The 21,821-nt window shown below is 44.8% G+C and overlaps 1 protein-coding gene across 3 annotated transcripts in view; it reads right to left on the reverse strand.

Moving 5' to 3' along the window:
* LOC138530413 (guanylate-binding protein 1-like) overlaps window positions 1-21,821 on the reverse strand; it is a 1,110,598-nt gene that overhangs the window by 834,618 nt on the left and 254,159 nt on the right. For all 3 annotated transcript variants that reach the window (XM_069640909.1, XM_069640906.1, XM_069640908.1), the window contains one exon: window positions 15,815-15,927. In XM_069640909.1, coding sequence (XP_069497010.1) covers window positions 15,815-15,927 — 113 coding nt within the window. The remainder of the gene's footprint in view (window positions 1-15,814; window positions 15,928-21,821) is intronic.

The following is a 21,821-nucleotide window of genomic DNA, read 5'->3' on the forward strand; positions in this document are numbered from 1 at the left end:
CCATTCCAGGTTCCTCGTCGTTTTATCTAGGTCATCACAAACAAAAGGGTGCGTCATTACTCTTGGACTGGGTGTTCAGGCAAGCATTAGCTGACGCAAAAGAGAATTAAGAAATTTCCCTATTTGGTGATTCCAAAATCTAAATAATAACAGTCTTTCCATTTCCCATGGAGGCAGTGTAAAGGATCAAAAGTAAGAATTGGAAACAGTAACAAGTTTTGTGTTGGATAGAGACTTTTATTGACAAAACAAAAAGAGGGATTGGGGAAATCCTACCTATCCCTAACTCGAAGAGGGATTTCCCTGCCTCAACAAAACTAATGAATGTCTGTGTCAGGATGTTTAAATCAACAGAGCTCCTGTGTCCAAACTCCTAAACTCAATATACCGTGGAATGGGGCTGTCTTTTAGCTGAGCACCTGCAGCTTCCTTCCAAAATTCCAAACAAAGTTCTACAGTGAAGAAAAGAAAATCAATAAAGTTCCACCAAAGAAGGGGCCTTCCCTTCCCCTAGAGTTCTTCTGGTTCTCTTGTATAAGCCGCAATCCAAAGGGGATGGCCCTTCCCTGGAGATTTCTCCGTTTTCACACCATTTTCAAATATACAATTCTCTATATTGCACAGTCCTGGGGGGTGGATGGGTCAGGGGGTTGCTCTTCCCTGGAGTTCTCTGTTTACACAACACTTTCAAATATACAGTTCTTTTGCACCAAACAAAAGAAAGAAGAAAAAAGGGTATGGTTCTTCCCTTTCAATTCAAAATTCAAGGAGGAGGGATCTCGTCCCTTGAGCCTTCTCAGCTTTTCCACAATTCCTTGTAGAGTTTCTGCCCCTTTTCTCCAATCCCTAGTTTACTCTCCGGCCAGGGTTTCTATGATCTTGCTACTTGGGTGCGGGTCCCAGGCTCACTGTGTGCCTGGTTTACTCTCTTGTCAGGGCTTTGTATTTCATCACTTGGGTGCTAGTCCCAGACTTGCTGAATGGCTTGTTTACTTCTCCTACCAGGGCTTTTTATCTCATCGCTTGGGTGCGAGTTACAGACACGCTGAATGCCTGGGTTATTCTCCTGCCAGGGCTTTTAAAGTTTGTTCAATGTTTGAGTGCAAAATCCCAGGTTTACACTCTTCGTCAACATTCACTTGTCTGTATCCTGGAAATGATGTGCTTCATATATCCAGTTGCCGACCCTTCCAACTGTGTTTAATGTCCCAGGTCTCTTATGTGGGTTTATACTCTTTACTAACGGTCTGCGGCATCCACCCTGAAGCGCCCAGGTATCCCAATCGATTTCTGTGGGCTTATCAGTCTTCTTTGGCAGCTTTGGCATCCCTCGCGTCTCACTGGTTCCTCCGTTGCCCGTTTACTGATTGGGGGCGCGTCTCTTCGGCTTCTCGGTTCCCGCCTTGCCTTCTCTTTTGTTTGGCAGCTCCTGCAGTCCGTGGTGACAGCACAGCAAACACTCTTCTGCCCAACTTCCTTGATGTTGCTCTCGCCAGTTTCCTCGCTCCGGTCTGCAGCCTGCTCTCCTCCCATATCCCAACCAGCATCAGAAGGGCCGAGTCACCTGTTCTGTTCAAGTGTGCTACATTTGAATGTCCCAGCACTCGTTAACATCCTCCAACGACTAGAATGCAGCATTGGCTTGCCGCTTCTAGTGATCTTCATCACTCCATCCCTCTTCCTCATCTGAATGATATTCCAGGGGGGGTGGAGGACACGCATAAGACTGGTGCTCAGTAAATAGTCGAGTTTCTATATCCACTCTACAATATGCCATACAAGAATGGGGGAAAGGTAAATAATTGTTATCATCAAGGAACATATGTAAAGATTTATTCTTATCTCAGGTCTTTACCCTACCTCCCTGGAGGTGGTACTCCCCACGTGGTCCTCCCGCAGACAGCCACCCCCAGGGTCAGAGTCAGGTAACTTCTGCCTTTCCCTGGCTTCATGAGAGAAGCTTCCCTCCAGGGGAGCAGTGACGACATCACTAGATTCGTCCCAGCAGACAACGTATTCTGGTCAGGGAGTTCCTTACAGGAATGGGTGTCCTTGTCCCCAAGATGGGAGACGCTCCCAGTGATGTCCAACTTTCCCAGACTGCTAGGGAGTGTCTTGCTTAGTGGGCTTACCTCCCTAGCCTCAAAGGGGGTGGCTACCCTTTGGGGAGAAGGGTTGAATAGTCCAGATTTTTCACAAACCCCTCCGTTAAGCAAGTTGCTCCTCCTTGAACAGGAAGTGGGAAAGGGCTCAAAAAGTCCACTTTGCCTTGTTCTTTCCCTTTTCGGTGTTCCGAGAAAAGAAAATGAAAGATATAAAAATCATCTCATGACCCGGGCATTGAAATATTACCTTAGACTCATGCAGGTTATGGATCTGTCACGAGCCAGAATCTTCTTCCTGTTTGATAGTAACGCATGCTTACAATTGCCAATTTGATGGACAGTGCTTCTAGCTCAATGCGTGCATATGATTGCTCTCTAGGGAACTTCCAACTCGTATACAAGACAGGGTGATCCGTGCGGTCATGCTCTAGTGACAATACAGCTCCCAAACCGACCTTAAGAGGCATCTGTCTGAGGATGAATTCAAGGTTGAAGTCTGGCATTTTCACGATAGGTTCTTCGCATATTTGTATTAAACCTTCAAAACTTAGTTGATCTTCTTTTCCCCCAGACAAGTTTGGTGGTTGAGCGTTCTTTAACTTAACTGTAAGATGGGCAGCCAAGGTGTAATAATGTAGGTATAAAACCTCAGTAATATCCTGTTAACCCTAGAAAAGCTCAAAGGCCTCGCTTTGTTTAGGTACAGGTGTTTATTGTACAGCTTTGGCTTTTTTCAGTCTACATTTTACAGTCCATTTCCCATGAAGTAGCCCGTGTACTTTACAGCCGCCTGGGCTAGATGGCATTTCTTTGGGTTTGCATTAAACATGTTCTCCTGAGGGTTTATGCGATCACATAGAGGTGGTGCATGTGTTCGTGCCAGGTCTTGCTGTGAATGATAATGTCATCCAAGTTGGCTCCAGAAAAGCTAGAGTATGCTCTCAAAATCTTATCCATTAACCTCTGGAATGTAGAAGGAGCACAGTGTAGACCAAAAGGTAGTACCTTAAATTGGAAAAGCCCTTGCGGGGTGGTAAAGGTAGTGTTTTCCCTATCTTTGGGGCTTAGAGGTACCTGCCAGTATCCTTTAGTTAAATCAAGAGTGGAGATATACTTGGATGACCCTAACTTCTCAATAAACTCATCAATTCATGAGATTGGGTAATTATTGAATGCAGAAATGGAGTTCAGTTTCCTGAAATCTATCCAGAACCTCCAAGCCTTGTCCGGTTTGGCAACTAAAACAAAGGGGGAAGACCACAGGCTCTCCGTGGGCTCAATGATTGTTAACCTTGAGCATTTTGTTGAACTCTTTTTATAATTTTCTTCCTTGCCTCCGGGATCCGGTAAGGTTTTAAATGTACTATCTGCCGGCTGGTGTACGTATACAATGAAAACAAATTTGCACTCTACCTGGTTGTTCAGAGAAGACCTCTGATAACTGGTTTAACAAATCATGAAGATCTTCTTGTTGGGAGAGTGGTAAATGGTTAGGGATCAACTGGTGTTCTTGGTATTGGTCTGTAGAGAGGGTGGCCATAGTCACAGTTTCCTCTACTGGATCGGCTTTCCAATCCTTTCACAAGTATACATGGTATATTTTGATTTTTTGATGTCTATCTGGTTGGACCACTGCATAATTCAAGGCACCTTTTCTCTCGAGAATTTTATAGGGACCATACCATTTAGAAATCATCTTATTCTCTGAGGTGGAAAGGAGAACTAAGAATGTTTCACCTATGGAGAAAAATCGGGCTGTAGCTTGTTTATCTAGCATGGCCTTCTGGTGTTCTTGGGCTATGCCTAAATGGTGCTTCACAATTTCCCTAACAGCAGCCATTTGGCTTTTGAGTTTCTGTGCCGTTTGGGAGATGGGTAAGGTAGCCTCTTCTCTTTTCTCCCATGTCTCTTTCAGCATATCGAGTACTTCAGAATGTCCCTTCCATGCAATAATTCGAACTTAGTATCGTAGATACACCCAAGGTGTTTTTCTAACTGCAAAGAGAGCCTAGGGAATCATAATGTCCCAATTACAGCCATCAGTCTCTACCAACTTTTGTAGTATTCTTTTTAAGGTTTGATTGAACCGTTCTGCACGTCTGTCAGTCTGAGGGTGATATACTGATGTGCCTACGGTCGTGATGTGTAATATTTCTTTAACGGCCTGAGTAATCTTGTACATATAGGTGGTGCTTTGGTGCGTGAAGGTTTCCTTTGGGAATCCGAGTCAGGAAAGGAAGGGAAGAAGGTGCTTTAAAATGTGTTGACTCATATTGTTTCGGAAATGGGGAATGCTTTGGGATACATAGTAGCATAGTGAACAATTACCAGAATAAACAGGTTACCCAACTTAGAGGTTTCCAACGGTACCACTATAGCCATTGCTATGTGCGAAAAGGGGTACCTCAATGATGGGCAGAGGTTGTAATGGAGCCTGTGGTAACGGCGTAGCTGCAGATTTCTGGCAGATGGTACAAGTGAAGACATAGCTCTTCACATCTACAAATACTTCGGGCCAATAAAACCTGGGGATCACCTGGCTTTGGGTATTTCCTATTCCCTGGTGGGAGGCGGTAAGGTGGGAATGAGCCACCTCCAACATTATTCTCAAGTGACTTTGGGGAATTACTAATTGACTTCGGGGAAGACCGTCTCTCCCGATAAACTCTCAGTATAGCAATCCCTTTTTTTAGAAAGAAAAAGAGTCTGGCTTGACTTCGTCCCTGCTCTTCCAACCTTACCCTTCGAAAGGCCTCTGAGGGCAGGATCGACCCCCCTGACCTCGCATCGGTTTACCTTATGGCTTCCACCTCTTGGGGAACTGGAGAGAGAGCTTGTTCTCATATTCCCTGTGCAACGGCTTCTCCTTCCTTCACCACATATGGTTGAGACCTGTGCATAAGACTGATAATCTTAATCTCCCCTCGATAATCAGGGTCTATTACACCTGCCACGACATCTAGGGCATATCTCTAGGCAAGTCCTGACTTAGTAGTCAATCATACATATGTCCCAGGTGGAGGGGAAACACTAAGCCCTGTAGGTATTGGGCGTCTCACTAGTTAGGTGGTTCGGAGAAGTTATCTGTGCTGTAAGAATCAACACCAAAGGATTGTTGGGTGGCAGTGTGGGTGCTTTGGCCATGGGGGACAGTTTGGTAAACAGCATTGGTCCCAAACATGTGTCAGCTGGTCTTGATCCCACTCCTAACACCATATGTGGTGAACCAGAAGGAGTGGCACTAAGATGTGACATTTTCAAGGGTGTTTATTTAAATAATAAGAAAACGACTGGCTAACCCTACCGTTGTAAGGGAAATTCCCTATCTAACAAACTAATTGTGCTCGTCAAATATCCAAAATAAGTAATCCTTAGTCCAAACCCTACATACAACCTGGCCCTACCACTTAGAAAAACATACCAGATAAAAAAAATAGAGCAGAGCAATAGCCTGAAATCTTGGGCTTTGCTCGAACCAACTACTGAGATCTCTTTACAAAGACGGTTTTAAAAGTTTGTTAATTTCTCACAATCCAGTTTTTCAGCCTCTCTGCAGGTTCTGAGTGGCAAATCTTAAGTCTTTATACACATTGATCCACTTTCCTTTCTTTACATGGAAAAGGGGTCTTCTTAATGTAATACCACCATTTCGTACTTGGTTTTTGGTAATGCTCTTGTTTTGGGTTGGAGCACAAGAACCTTCCAGGTTCTCTCTGTTCCCAGTCTTGCTTCATATGTTTTGTAATTCCAGGGCTCCCCAAAGCACACTGAAAGGTTTGCTTTAGCGGGCCTCAGTTGGGCATCTGACCGTATCCAGCGTTTGGGTTTTCCTGGCTCCCGTAGCCCCTTTGGCCTCCCCAGCTTCAGATATAATGGTTCTCCCCTCTCAGCGGCGTCACCTCTTCAGGAGAGTTTGCTTCCCTTGCTCTGCCCTACAGCTGATATACTTCTCATGTGGAGATAGAGGAACCTATCTCTGTGCTGCGGTCTGGTGTCAGTTAATGGGCCCCAGGCCCACCACGGCCTCCGTGTGGTCACGTCACCACGGGAGACGGTCCCTTTAGCATCTCCATCTCTCTCGACTTTTGGCTTTGATGCCACTCAGAACACCAGCCTTCTAGCATCTTACTAGCGAAAAGCTCTCTCGCCACGCTACCGCTGGCTTCAGGGTCATGGTCTAGCGTGGCCCCATCCCTCCAGGACATCCTCACGTCAGAGGTTTGTCTCTGCGTAGAATTCTCCCCATTCCAGATCCCCTGTAGTTTTATGTACCTCATCACAAACAATAGGGGTGTGTTGTTCGTCTTTGAATGAGGAGTTCAGGCGTGATCCAGAATTACCTGAAGCCAAACAGATAGAAGAAATGTTACTATTTGGTGAATCCAAAACAGAACAAACGACAGTCTTTCTGATTCCCATGTGGGCAGATAATATATTTTAGACAGGGAGTTCCTTACAGGAATGGGAGGGCTTGTCCCCAAAAGAGGAGTGTAACGCTCACCTGGTTCCCACGGGGGCGCTGGTCAAGTCTGGATTGCTGTGGCCTCTTCTAGCGTGATGCGCAGGACCCGGAACACCGATTGGACAGGACCTCCAAATCGTGCTTGCCTGGCCCGTAGGAATATCCTTCTGCAGATGAGAAAGGGGATTAACAGTCTGCAGAATAGTGTGCTAGCTCCCCCCTTTCCCCCTTCGTTCCTCTCTAACTTCCTCCAAACCCTGGTTTAAACTCACCTTTTGGTTTGGAAGGATGAACTCTCCATCCTGCTTCTGGTGCAGGGGCGCGCGTTCGTCCAGTTACTTCACTGGTTTCCAGAATGGCGCTGGCAAAATCCACTTGACTTTCCTGAGCGATGCGTCGAGGGGTTAAACTGCCGAGGTGAGTAGTGATGAGGGCGATCCCTCTAAATGTCCTTATCATTCCCCAGAAATGTCTCTTGTCCTTTCCCCATAGGGGCTGGGGTACGGTACCTGCCAACGGGGCGGCGCCGACCCGAAATGTGGAAGAAAAGCCGGTAAGTATTATGGCTGTTAATCAGGCTTTCCTTCTGTGTTCCTTCTGCTCACATTTTGTTTCTTCCTCTCTCCCCTAGGTGCAGAGATGTGGCGTCCGATGCCGACAGCCGCGATGAAGCCGGGAGATGTCTCGAGGACAGGTGAGTGAAGCGTGGCGCTGCAGCGAGCAACGCAATGCTTTTAAATGGAAGTCTTTCTTCAGGGATGCTGGCGAGAAGATTCCGGATGCAGGTAAGAAGTTTGAAATAGTCCTTGGTTTTCACCTTTCTCTTCTCTTCCTTCCTTGCTGGTCTTCCAGGTTCGAGGCGGGCGTGGCTGGAGTCCAGGAGCAGGAGCAGACACGGTGAGCGTTAAGCTGCAGGAAGCAGAACAACGTGAAGCATAAGCTGCTGTCTGGGCGTAGCTTAAATAGCCTCCAAAGAAGTCCCAGGTATGTATCCTTATTCCAACTAGGTATGTATCCTTCCCTGGCCACGCCCGAGTGAAAAAATAGTCCCTATGAAAAAATAGTCCCTTTTAGGTCTCAGGGAGACCTGAAGCGTGCAGCATGGTCTGCATCAGGTAAGTGCACAAAACACCTCCCTTTATGAGCCTGGCGCCTATGGCGCCAGGACTGATGTCCAACATGAGCCTGGCGCCAAAGGCGCCAGGACTGAGTCCAAAGAGCCCCTATAAGGGGCCGCTGGGCTTTTACCCGAGGGCATGATGCCTGCTTTCGGGGGTGAATCGGTTCTGGTGGCTTTGTTAATCTGGTTCCTGGGTGCACTGGTTTCAAAAGTGACACATGAAAAACGGGGTGAATCCGCATGTTAGCTGGTAGATCGAGCTTGACTGCCACTGAGTTGATTATAGCTTTGATCGAGTAAGGGCCTTAATACCTTGGATTAAAAGTTCGAGGCCTCTTGAGTGATAGGTGTTTGGTAGCCAACCATACTTGATCCCCTATTTGGTATGGAGGCGCCTCTCTTCGATGCAGATCTGCATTCTTTTTGTATTTCCCTTTCGCATGTTGCAAATGTGCAGTTGCATCCTTGAAGGCTTGAGTAATCGTAGAATGCAAATGGTCCACTGCGGGCATTTCAAGGCTCAGAGGTGAGTCCAAGTTTGAAGTACGAGGGTGATGTCCATATAGGGTATAAAAGGGGCTCTGACCAGTTCCAGAGTGTATCGAGTTATTGTATGCATATTCAGCCACCCATAAAATGTCCTTCCAATTACCCTCCGATTGGTGCAACATACATCGTAGATATTGTTTAAGGGTCTGGTTCGTTCTCTCCGTCTGACCATCGGTCTGTGGGTGGTGGCTGGTCGAGAGTCTTACGTCGATTTGTGCCAGTTGACAACACTTTTTCCAAAAATGAGAAATAAACTGGCTTCCCCGATCGGAGACTAGTATGGACGGGAATCCATGCAAACGGATGATATTTTCGAGGAATTCCTTGGCAAGAACAAAGGCTGAAGGTAATCTTTTCAACGGAATAAAGTGGGCCATTTTGGAAAATAAATCCACCACGACCAGAATAGTATTGTAACCATTACAAGAGGGCAGGTCCGTGATAAAATCTAGTGACAGGGTGTGCCAAGGTGCTGATGGAATGTCTAAGGGCTGAAGAAGACCGGCGGGTCTTGTCTTTTGACCTTTGTTTTGGGCACAAACTCCACAGGACATCACGAAAGATTTAATATCCTTTCGCCAGGAAGGCCACCAGAATTGTCGTTTAACCTTTTCCTCTGTTTTGGCAATGCCAGGAGGTCCTTCCATCAGGGTATCATGATGACGGGAAATAACCAGTTCTTGCAATTCCTTTTCTGGCAAAAATAAGCGTCCTTGGAAGTAAGGTAAGCCATCCTTGACTGAAAAGTTAGACCCCCTTTTGATCCAATCCTGCAAGGCTGAAGAGTCCAGGAATTGTTTCACTCGTGCTTGAATGTCTTCAAGGGTTTGTAAAGTGGTTATCCCCAAAATTCTTTGTTCGGGAATTATCGGCACAGGTTCTGAGTTTGTGTCTATTTCTTCCATTCTAATTCGGGATAGAGCGTCCGCCTTACCATTCTTATAGCCGGGGCGGTAGGTGATTACAAAATCGAACTCAGCAAAGAACAAAGCCCATCGGAGCTGTCGAGTCGATTGAGCCTTGGCAGTTTTTAAATATTGTAAATTTCGGTGATCAGTGATCACGGTGATGGTATGCCGGGCGCCGAGGAGATAATGCCGCGAAGCCTTAAAGGCGGACTTAATGGCTAATAGTTCCTTATCGGTGATCGCATAATTTATCTCCGGCGGCGAGAACTTTCTGGACCAAAATGCTACGGGGTGCAGTTGGTTGGTTTCAGGGTCTCTCTGAGACAGGACAGCTCCCATGGCTAAGCTGGACGCGTTGGTTTCGACTATATATGGGAGATCGGGACGCGGGTGCTTCAAAATAGGTGCGGACATGAACTTAGCTTTCAACTCCTGAAAGGCGTGTTCGGCTTCCTCGGTCCATTCAAAACGTTTATTTTTTCGCAAGAGTGCAGTGATGGGTTGCACCACACGTGAAAACTCCGGGATAAACCTGCGATAAAAGTTGTCAAAACCAAGCATGCTTTGGACACCTTTCACCGAACTAGGTGATGGCCATTTGAGGATGGCATCCACTTTCCGTGAATCCATTCGGACCCCTTTAGGGTCAGGATGAATCTGAGAAACTCAACCTCAGTGGTATGGAAAACACATTTTTCCAGCTTGGCAAACAGTTTGTGCTGGGCCTGGCCTGGTGCTCCGGGGGTAGGTATCATGACAGCACTCGCTCCCGCTTTCCCAGACCCCTACTAAGGGTCTTGCTTAGCGGGCTCACCTCTCTAGCCTCAAAGGGATGGCACCATTGCGGGAAGAAGGGACAAATAGTTCAGATTCGTCAGTTAGCAGACATTCCTCACCAAATCAGATAGGCCTATTGAGTCCACAGACATCACAGATGGATAAAATTGGTCAACAAGCAAACAAGAGGGAGTGTCAAAATATTTTTAAATGAGTCCCATGTTTCACAGACATTCAGGGAACACCACGGACAGTGCACTAAAAATATATATTTTTACGTAAAAAAAGAGAATATTGCACTAATATGACGCATAAAATAATCTCACAGGTTGCAAGGGTTGGTCAGAATGGGTTGCAAATGCAATAGGTCTTCAAAAGGGAAATACTTTTTTTGTGGGGTTCGCAAACTTGCCCAAATTGTCTAGACTAAAGATTCACAAACTACGATTGGGAACCATGGACAGCACATTAAACATTTTTACAAAAGAAAACATTACAGTACTCGTACAAATAAAAACTTCAGAGAAAGGGATAGGCGGACCAGAATGGGGTTGATTAGGTCTTGAAAGGGGCATAGGCAGCCATGTTTTTTTCATAATGTTCATAGACACGCCCATGTGCCACAGACTCTTTGTTCATGGATAAAGCTTTGGAACCGCGGACAGCACATGTAAAACATTTTACAAACAAGAACATTACGCTAGTCCTACAAATAAGCCAACCTTGTAGAAGAGGGGTGATCACAATGAGGAGGAATAATTTTTCAAAATTGCAAAATAAAGTCACACGTTTTTTCATGTGTTACAGGGTGCAACATAGCAAATCTGCAGTTATGGTTCAGTTGCACTCCCCATAGGGAGAGTATTTTTCATGCAGTTTATAACTGGAACTGCTCAAAGAATCAGAACAAAACTTTCCCCAAAAATATAGACCAGGCTATTTTTGGAAATTTGCATGCGTTTTCGTCTGTGGCATGGAAGAGGAGGTAAAGTTATATGGAAATCCCAACATTTTTTAAAAGCTATTTGCTTGCATTAAAAACCAAACCGCTGAACCGATTTATGGCATAACTTTGTGAGGAATGGTGGCCTGGTTGCAAAAGCATGTTTTAACACATAGGGTGTTAATCTATGAAGCAGTTTGTTTATGAATCGTCAAAGAGTAGGTACAAATGTTTTTGTTATATATGAGTTCAGTCTGCAGACATATGTCGGGGTGTTCAGATTGGCAGACCTTTCTCTACCAATCAAATAGGCCTATTTTGTCTGCGGGTGTCATGAAAGGAGCAGATTTGTCAATGAGGAAATGTGGGAAAGAGGCAAAATATTTTGTAATGGATGCCATGTTTCCTCGCTAACATTCCCAGAACACTTTGCTTAACATTTTTAATAAAAGAGAACATTACACTAGTCTTACACATAGAACAACCTCAGAGAAGGTGAGGGTGGTCAGAATTGAGTGGATTAGCTCTTTAAAATGGCTAAAACAGAACACATTTGTTTTGCTATCCGTGAACACGAATGACTGTCAGTGGATTGGTATCTGGGTACATGGACATTTTGGGTTTAAAAAAAATAAGATGGTGCTGTTGTAGGGTAGGTTCTAGTGGGTCTTGTGGTACTGCAGTGACTTGGTTGTCTGTCTGGTTATAGTCCTCTAAAGAGGTTTGTGGGTCATCCTCATTACAAGGCCCAGTGGCCACTTTACCCTTGCACCGAGGATGATTTGGTATTTATATACATCTAGAGATTATGTTGATTGGTCTGTTAGTGTGGATAATTTGCTATATGTTAATTTACAGATGGTGTTTGAGTCTATGTACTTAACCTTGCCAGTTAGCTGTGTATTTATATTTCAAGCTCTAGGGATTTGTCATAGGATCATTTATTATTTAATCAAAAAGAGATGCACAAAGAAATAAGTTGTACCATATAGAACAATCACATAAACCATAAACATTTTGTTATAGTAATCACATATAACATAAGAGCATTATAAAATGACCTCCCTCAATGATACCTTGTATCCCAAGGTACAAACTCTTGTAAGCAAAATAAAGGAAAGGATTACTTTTTGTATAAATAAATTGCCCTTGTATTAGTAAATATAGGTGCTTTTATCACAATAAGCCTTGCCTTGTGTCAAGAAATCTTGTCAACATGTGTTTCACACTTCTTGTCACCAACGGGTATGGGACAAAGTACGTGCTTCTTCAGGGACACGCATCCATTTCTCAGCTCAGTTTGTCAAATGAAAAGCCATTTTCATTTGTTGCTTTTTTTTCTTTCTTTTTATAAAAATACATTTGTATGTACAATGGACCATTTTTAAAATCAGTTTTCACTTGGTCCTTTGTGGATGTAAGGATTGCTCATGCTGTTTTTTACTTTAAATTCTCGTTTTAGGATCTTTAAGAATTCTGGATTTAAATTTCAATTCTTTTGAATTTTTGCTCGATTCCCCCCCCTTTTCAATTTCCGCTATCCAACAGCGTTTCGACCATGCATTTCTTGGCGTAGTGTGATTTAAAGTAGTTCAATCGTACATACTGTGAGAAACCTGCGGTTATCCTCACACCTACTCCCCTTGGTTCTTCTTCTCAGGTGGCCAGGGAAAGGCCATCGCTTTTGGATTCCGACCCTGGAGGTGGAGGTGGGAGGGAGGATCACCTGGGTGGAGGGTTCTTGGGGATTGGGAAGAGGATCTCCTCATGTGAGACATGGTATCCCCCTTTTCCTTGTGAGAACCAATCTCCCCCTCCCACTGCCTTTATATGTTGTTGTAAACCATTTTCCCTAATTTCCCCTCATTCAAACAATTATAGTACTGGGACGAGGAAGAGGCAACTAAGAGTAATGCACACTAACAAGTCATTTCACAGTACTGAGATGAAGAAGAGGCCTGCAGACTGTTGTAAGGGTCAGGCATGTCCAGAGTACTCCACCAACTATGGTCAGGCAATTGGGCCCGAGGACTCCCACCTGCAACCTGTCAAATGGTTGCAAGTGTATAAAAGGTGGAGCCGACAAGGAGAACAGAGAGACCACCAGGAGAAGCTGGGCCGAGCATTGTGGGCCTGAGGGGAGAATACTGTGCAGAAGGTGGCATGTATCAGTGCTCGGCCATACTACAGAGGCACAATACCCCTTACAGAGACTGAAAAGGGCCCAATATCCATTACTGGTAACAAGAAGGCTGCACTAACCCTTACTAATCTTGAGAGGGACACTAAATAGCTTATAGAGTACCAACTTCAGTTGAGTGATAATTATATGTAAATATGTTCTATGTACAGCGCTTTGGCAAAAGCGCGATATAAATAAGGAAATCATCATCAATAAATCATTATCACGACTACATCCTTGGGCTGGAAGAAGTGGGCTAGACACTATCCATTTGTTTCAATTAATAACAGAGAGCAGGGTGTTAAATCCCTGTGAAGCAGAAACGGAGTTAAGAAGTAGATGGGCAATATATCCCTGTGAATGAAATGGAGCAAGCAGCGAACCAGCGCTCTATCTGTATGATTGTAATTTTGATCCAAGAAGTTGCTGGGTGCTATACTGCTGAGACACAGGTGAATACAGGGATCCTGGTTAAGACCAGTATTCCTACTAGAGCTACAAATATGACATCTTGTTGGTTAGACTGACCTTCTGGAAACCTTTTGATTAGTTGAGGAAAGGAACACCCTGCTTAGTGTTAGATATACTTTTGTCCCTGTAGGAGGTTACCCCTACCCTTTCCTGTTCCTAACAAAACCTGTTGAAACAAACTTAGATGTGTCTTGTGTTCTGTCAACGTACCACACAAGACATGGCACAATTCAGAAATCTGGTGTTTTGGAGAATAGCTCATCTGAAAAGGCTGACCTATATAGGATCCACAATGACTACTTTTTGGTCGTCTTAAAGTGGATCTAGAGTGATTTTATCGAAATTACTTTTGCCGAATCCGATTATTGAATTGTTTTAAATATTTCATTTCACTGCATATATATGCAGCTTCCATCGATATCCTCCCCACATGTATAATTACCCTAACCCACCCTCCCACCGCCACATATATGCAGTGAAATTCCATGGAAGAAATTCGATCAAATCGAATTTGGTAAAAAGGCTGCGCAGTAAACTACCAATACCCTTAAAGCCACCCAATGCTGGCACTTGCAGTCTGGTGCGGGGCAAGTACAACCTTTGCGTAAACAGCAAGCATTTGTGTGATAAGCAGGAAGTTTGGGAAAACATGTCGACTTCCTGCAAAGTATCCCAAGTGTTCTTAATGCCATAATCTGCTTGCGCACTAGGCTGGCGTGTTTGTAAAGAGAGGGCTAGGGAGGCATGCAGCAGCACTGTGAGGATCCTTCTACATCCAGGTACCAGGGGCTGATTGGTATGGGCCTAATGTCTAAGTGCTAGAGGCTTCAAAGACATTTAGTGTAAAGGAGAGAGGGTCCGGAAAAATACTCTAATCAACCTTGTAATCAGTAAGGCTCAAGCACAGATGGATGGATCTTCCGAAATTCTTAGCAGAATCCTCCAACTAGATAACCAACAATTTGTAGTTATTAGTGGTGACCACTTCCTGAAGGGAGTGGAATTACAGATCTGCTTAACTGGATTACCTACAAAGCAACAGTCAAGAATTACTAACTGCATTTTCAGTAGAATCCACAACACACAAATCCAAGTAAACATGAACTGAAAGTTCCTTTAACATTTCATGGGAAGCATTGCGCCTAGCTATGCTGGATCCATTCCACTGGCAGCTCCCAGCCAACAAATCCCTGAGCTGTGCCTAATATAAAAGTTACATTTAAAATAGTTTATAAAGTCTTCACTGCAGCAAAGTTATTTTCAACAACCTTCAGCAAGAAACTGACTGGAGGAATAGCACAAGGTTTTGGCAGTGCTCCACTGAGGGATCAACATGAGAAAAAAGGCCCTGCTCAGCAACTTCTGAAAACCAAGCTATAAGGTCATATGAGCTGCAGAAACCAGGAAGTAATTCAGCAACTAATCAGATGCTTAATAAGTGGCTGTTTCAATAAGCGTTATTCCTTCAGTGTGTGCTACTTTCTGCACAGTCTGAATATATTCCCAAAAAGGCCTCTATCTTGGGCATACACAACTCAATGTTTATATTTGACGCAAGGCTTCTGCCCATGGTGTTCCAAGCAAGTAATCATGCAACATAGCCACACACCTACATCAGCTTGCTTCCCCCTCAGCAGATGACAACGGGACAAAAGGTAAAAACTGCAATTTCATTTGCAGTGCATTGTAAAATTAACTCTCCAGTTAGGCTTCCAGGTGCCATTGGCAGAACCCCATGACGGTACCCAGTTACAAGCCCTTTATCAATGTGACCGAGTGGCAATGGTCTGCGGGCAAGCAAATGGAGACAATATTGCCAGATTTCCAACGTCTGCAGTCTTGGCAGGCTCAATCATTGCACTTTCACTGCACTTAGAAATAACTCAAGAGAGTGGCTCTCTTTGCACTTACCCCAGTCTCTGACGACTGGGTGCACTTGGACCTACCCTCCCTGTGACCGTCTATGCACTTGCACGATCCAAATGCAGCGTGCCTGAAGATAGTCGGTCTGTTCTCCCTGGTCTTCTCCCATTAATCGCACTGGTAAAACTGCAGAATCACTGTCGGGCCTATTTGCCGTTTCTCAACTGTTAAATGTATTTTACGCACTTCTGCACCTTTGCAGGCTTTTATCGTTTCAGATATTCAAGGGCTCTGAGCGACTGTTGGTTTTCCCCATGTTCCCACCCTCCTTGAGTGCTTTGAAACACTTTCCTGTGTATAGGCGCTATATAAATAAACAATATAATACAATCAATGAAACTGCCATGATTAAGGATTTTACTTGGGAAGGATACGGAAGGTCAGTTAACTCTTCTTCGAGTCCCTGAGTGGCTCTGGTATTGTAGATGAACACGGAGCAGGTCAGGATATTCAGCAGGAACAGCATGGTGAATGCCTTCTGGTCTTCCTACAGTGCACAAAAAAACAAAGTATGAATTGGATCTGTGGGGCTTGTTGGGAGCTCAAACCACTACTAATCATACCAAAGCAAAGGCACTCATAGTGGCAGGTCTTCGAACTTTCTTAATGTGGATAGTAGGGATGTAATGTTTCATGAAGTTTTGAGGTCTTGGAAAAAAGTTTATTTAAAATAAATTTAAATACGTGCAATAATGTCTAAGCACCCTTTAAAGATTTAAATTAGCTTTGCAACTTTAAGGCCATAAAATATATTCGCCATAACTTGGTTTGCTCAGAAAAGTATAATGTTTTGTTTATTAATTACATTTAAAAACCTTTCTTATTCTGACAATAAAAGAAAATAACAATTGAATTTACTTTCAAATGTATTAAATCTACACTACAAATGTAAATACAAGCTGCTAAACCTGCTCCCTTAACTTTAGCCATCGTAAAAGCAGGTAAACAAAGCAGAAAATAGAAGAAAACATCAACCTTCTAGCAGAACAAATTTGCTATGCATTCCGGGTCACCAAACTCCACCAGTGTTAACTAGATATCGAAAATGGTCTTTCTTAGAAAACAAAAATGCACCATAAAAGAGAGGGGCGTGGGAACCATAAGTGTAATCTCATTAAATATTTGTTTAATGTCAAAACTCAAATAGCTAGATTTTAGCAAACCTTTTCCCCTCTTTTTCCATTTTATAATACAAGTTATTGCTGAAATCTAACAAAAAACGACTTCCTAACAAACTGGAAGCTTGTAACCAAACAATGTTTCCCCAAGAGACTCTGATAACCTGTAGTTCCCAACTCTAAACATGTGTCCTTGCTCCCTGATAACCTGTAGTTCCCAACTCTAAACATGTGTCCTTGCTCCGCTTATCCGCTGCAACTTACTATTTTAAGAACCCAGGACTTCCTCTGCCAGACATCTTCCTTAGTTGCTCAAGAGGCAGATGAAGTACTCTCTCCTATTGATATATAATTTTTAAGGGGAATTAGGTTAGAGGGGGAACCATGTTATTAACATCTAATGTTGTTAGATATTTAAAAAGCGAGTGAGCCGACAGGTGACATGAATGAATGACAATTATGACATGAAAGTAATGACAGTAATAACAGTGTCAAGAATGAGGAGGCCAAACAGGATGTGCCAAACAGGATGTGAGGTGGTCAAACTTTGGCCACAAGCTTTATTTTAGTACAGGCCATGGTGCAAAAGAAAACCAACCATAACAACATTATGAAGAGAACAACAAGAATATATGTTGGGGACAGAGGGATCAGGTGAGTGGGGGGCCCTACTCCCATGTAGGGCCTGCTCGAGGCTGATCCCCCGCCGCCCTTCATACTCAAGCTTGTGACATTTGGTGGACCCAGCTTGTGAGCTGTGTCTTGTTTTTTCCAATCTTGGCTTTGCAGTTGATCTTCCTTGTTTTCACTTGTCTTTTCCATGTGAGGTGGAGAGGTATGTGCTTGTTGAGGGATTATAATTGCCATCCTCAGGGGTGGTTTATAGAGCTTCCACTTGCATTCAACCAGATCCGTGTTTGGGACTTGCACCCTTCCATGCTCACAAGGTGACTTCTTACTGTTCTCTTGGCTCATGATCCCCTTTGTTTGAAAAATCCCACATCGTGTTATTCTTGCATTTGATACTCCTCAGGGTGGGTTCTTTGAGCCATTGTGTTTGTGTGTTCATATGTTTTACCATTTTGTGAAGGCGTTTTAGCCTTTTTATGTACGCCATCGTTGTTAAAATGGGCATTTTCTTCTCTCGTGATCCACTTGTGTTTTGGACCCCCTATGCGCTTTTATTGGATTGTTTATGGGCGGGGGTGGGTTCTTAGAGCCTTAATAGGAATTTACCCTGCTCATGATCCACTTGTGTTGTGAAACCCCCCCCAAGTGCTTTTATTGGATTATTTTTCAACAGGGGTGAGTTCTTAGAGCCTTACTAGGAATTTACGCTGCTCATGATTCACTTGTGTTTTGGACCCCCTATAAGCTTTCATTGGATTGTTTTTCAAAGGTGGTGGGTTCTAGAGCGTTACTAGGAATTTTCCTTGCTCATGATCCAATTTTTGAAGACCCCCTATGCACTTTTATTGTATCATTTTTTTAACGGGGTGGGTTCTTAGAGCCTTTCTAGGATTTTCCCCGGCTCATGATCCACTTGTGTTTTGAGACCCCCGATGCGTTTTTGTTGGCTTGTTTCCCTTGGGGGTGGGTTCTTTAAGCCTAATTGGATTTCTCTCCGCTCATGATCCACTATGTTTGGACCCCCTCTGGTTTTGTATTGCATTGTTTTCCTAGGTGGTGGGCTCAATGAGCCTGGGTATCAAATAACAGAGATTTTGTCTCGTGGGTTTAAAGCCCTTCCTGGCGTTACTAGTTTGTTTCTAAAGCAGGCGTTTTAGCCTTTCTTTATACTTTTTTGTGTTTTAAATTATTTAATAAATAGTTTAACGTTTTGCTATTATTGAGGATCTACCTGGCCCCCGTTAGTGGGGATCCTAGAGGCTGATTGCAGGGTGGGAGTGAGGTATTTTTGATCCTGTCAGCAGGTCTGGGAGCCTGGTGGACCCTGTCAGGAGAGAGGCGATGAATGAGAGGGGCTACCTTGCCCTCTCTGGTTATAGGCCTAATCTTGCCAGAGGGCAAAGCAGCCCCCCTTTGATCATCAAAGCACCCCCGCTCCACGTCGGTCCGGATGGGGGGCGAGGGGACCTTTGATGTGGAGACAGGGGCAGTGCTTACTGTTAGGGAGAATTCTCTGTATTGGCTGATTTCCCAAACCTAGTGAGTCCCCCAGTAGCTTTGCTGGATTTCGGGGTTTATTTTTTTCTCCTGCTAAGAGTGAGACTCTTTTTCTCCCACTCTTAGGCATGATTTGAGAATGTCCTTTGACTTTGTAATGTGTTTTATGGGCTATGGGGTCTTTTACTCCATAGGGCCTCATGTGTTTTTGGGATGTGCGTTACACAGCACCCTCAGTGCAGTAACACAGGGGTGTCATAGTGACCCCCAAACATAGACTCCATACCCTGGGACTGACTACTGTCTCCCAGGGCATGTAAAGTCACCATTGACTTTACTAGTCTTAAATTGTGAACAGAACCAGTGCTAACCATCATATTGTGGAAGTACTGGTAGGGGTAATTATATTGCCCCTGGGTCTGTTTTTCGAGGGGGCACTGTGCAGTCCCCCCTTGTCGATTTTCTGGCTGATGGCAGTGGTTACCGCACAAAATATTCCACCGGAATATTTCCTATGGGATTTTCCCATTCATTTTAAACGCACCACTTTTTTGGTGCAATGTTAAAGATACCGCCAGGTTATTTATTTAATATGTATTCCCTGGTTGGGTCTTTTTGCCAGGACTCGGTTTTAAAATGGCGTTTGTTTTCGCCTCTGTAACTCCAACCCAAGTCGAGCCCTTTGTTCCACATTTGGCGGGCTTCTGCACAGAAGCCTCCAAAAGTGGTGCCACTCTGCCTGGGTCTACAGGATGTGTGGGAGGGGGAATAGGCACCCTGGACTGAGTTGCCTCGGCAACTCAGCCGCACTCTTGTGTGACTGGCCCAGTAGTGAGCCGCCCGGCTCACCACTTAGCATGTTTGACTGACAGCTAGGACTGATAAATGGGGGTTTTCTGCATAAAAGCAGGGCTTTGGGGACTGGAACTTCAGAAGTCGCCACAGGACCTAAAGAATGCGAAGAGGGAGAAGCTGAGCCGATCTGCAACGACGACACCACCGGTGGAGCCCTGCTGAACCGACTCACCACTTCCCAACGACAGAGAATATCTTCATCCTGGAGAGTCTTCTTCCTGTGAACTGGTGGGGTTAACCACTTCGCCCTCTTTTCGCCTTCCTGGATCGTCTTGTGGTCGATTCGCCCGTGCCAAGCACCCCGGCGGCCGGATAGCCACGCTTCACCACTACCGCGAATAAAAGTGTAGTACCTTTTAACCGGGAAACTAAACTCTGCGGCTGGTTTCTTCCATGGCAGTGCAACGACCTCCAGCTTTTCTCCACGTCGAGATCTTCTCTTCCCCTGGACGAAGCACCAACTTGCACCCGCTGCCAGGAAAAAACTGAAGCACCAACTTGCACCCGCTGCCAGGAAAAAACTGCCCCGCTGGAGCTTTCTCACCATTTCAGGTACTGTGTCCCGCCTGGTCTCCCTTGCAACAGACTGTTCAAGGTGTCCCGTAAATCCTTGACTCTCTATCCTGGGGTGACCTGGGACCTGTTAACTAACTTATCTGAACTGATCCAACTCCTTTTGAACTATCTGCAAAGACTTTTAAAGTGTACTTCAACTGTGTGATCTTGGGCACATTCCGCCTTGCTCTCTCCAAGAGTGGGCCTGGCCTATGAACTTTCTTTCTCTACAGTAGACTCTGCCTCTCTTGACTTACTGTGGTGCTTTTAAAAGTGTTGGTATTGTGTGCTTTTCTAATTCTGCCTTTTCCCTCCCTTTTAAAATAATTATTGGAGTGCCATCTTGGTTAAGCGCTCGCCTCTGTATTTAATAATAAGTGGTGTTCTTTTCCTAAGACTTGTCGAATAATTAATCAGGGAGCTGTATATATTTCGAATGACTGTGTTTGAACTTGCTTGACATATTAGTGCCAGTGTATTTTTACAAGTGTGTTTTTAAATAAATAATTATATACTTTTATACCAAAGCTCTGGTCAGTGTTTGCTTGTGCTACTGTATTTTTGTACCTAATGTGAATACTCTTTATACTGCCTAACTCTTCTTGAGAGAAGTCTGACTGCTCAGCCACAGCTACCAGCTAAATCTGGGTGGTACAGACTGCTACCAATTGGGTTTACTGCCAACCACCTGTAGTCCTAAATCATTTGCAGTGGTCATTAAGGGAACTGCACAGGTGTCTGCCTGACACTTACCTGATGTCGCCTGTCCCTGCCACCTCCCTTTCCTGGAGGGCATCCATCAGTCTGAGTCCCTATTGTTCTGGGGACTCAACTGCCCGCCCTAGCATCTGCATGCCAAGTAGAGGCAGCACCTAAAAGGTGCTGCCCTACCGGACCCACAACAAACCCCCCACCTTCAAGCTTACACCCTCGGGCCCCCCATCCGGGAGGGCCCATGTTTATAAGCCTGGAAGTGATTTTGTGTGGGAGGTGGCATGCAGGTGACATGAATGACAAGTATGACATGACAGTAATGACAGTGTCAGGAATGAGGAGGCCAAACAGGATGTGAGGTGGAAAAACTTTGGCCACAAGCTTTATTTTAGTACAAGCCATGGTGCAAAAGAAAATGAACCATAACAACATCATAAAGAGAATAACAAGAATAAATCTTGGGTACAGAGGGATCAGGTGAGCGGGGGGCCCTACTCCCATGCCCGCTCAAGGCTGATCCCCGCGCCACCCTGAGGGGGTGCTGCCCGGCGGCCCCCAGGTCCCTCAAAATAGATGACATAACATAGGCACAGCCCCTGGCAGCCAAGGTCCAGAAGATATTTCCGGTGAAGATGTCCATGCCTTCAATGGACAAGTGGACCCTGTCACTGCAGAACATGGCCTGGTTGTGCACCGAGATCCCAAGCTTTATGAATTTGAGGCCCGAAAATAGGCAAAAATTGGCAACTGCCTTATTCAATTTTCACCTGGATATTTCCATGGCTTTATTGGACTCTGAACCCTGCCAATGCTGGCGCGGTATGATTTCGGACATCATCCCTTCTGTTTGTAGTCTCAACGTGTGAGCCAGGGATCTGAGGGAGGTGCAGATTTCCGCCAGGAGGAGCTTCCTGCCCAGGTGGGGCAAATCATTGCCCCGAGTTGGATGATGAGGAAATCGGGTGGAGGGGAGCATGCCCCCAGTAGGCCGGCCAATTTGTAGTGGAGGTCC

This window comes from Ambystoma mexicanum, chromosome 1q, assembly GCF_040938575.1.
Source record: "Ambystoma mexicanum isolate Mex_15411 chromosome 1q, UKY_AmexF1_1, whole genome shotgun sequence".
NCBI lineage: Eukaryota > Metazoa > Chordata > Amphibia > Caudata > Ambystomatidae > Ambystoma > Ambystoma mexicanum.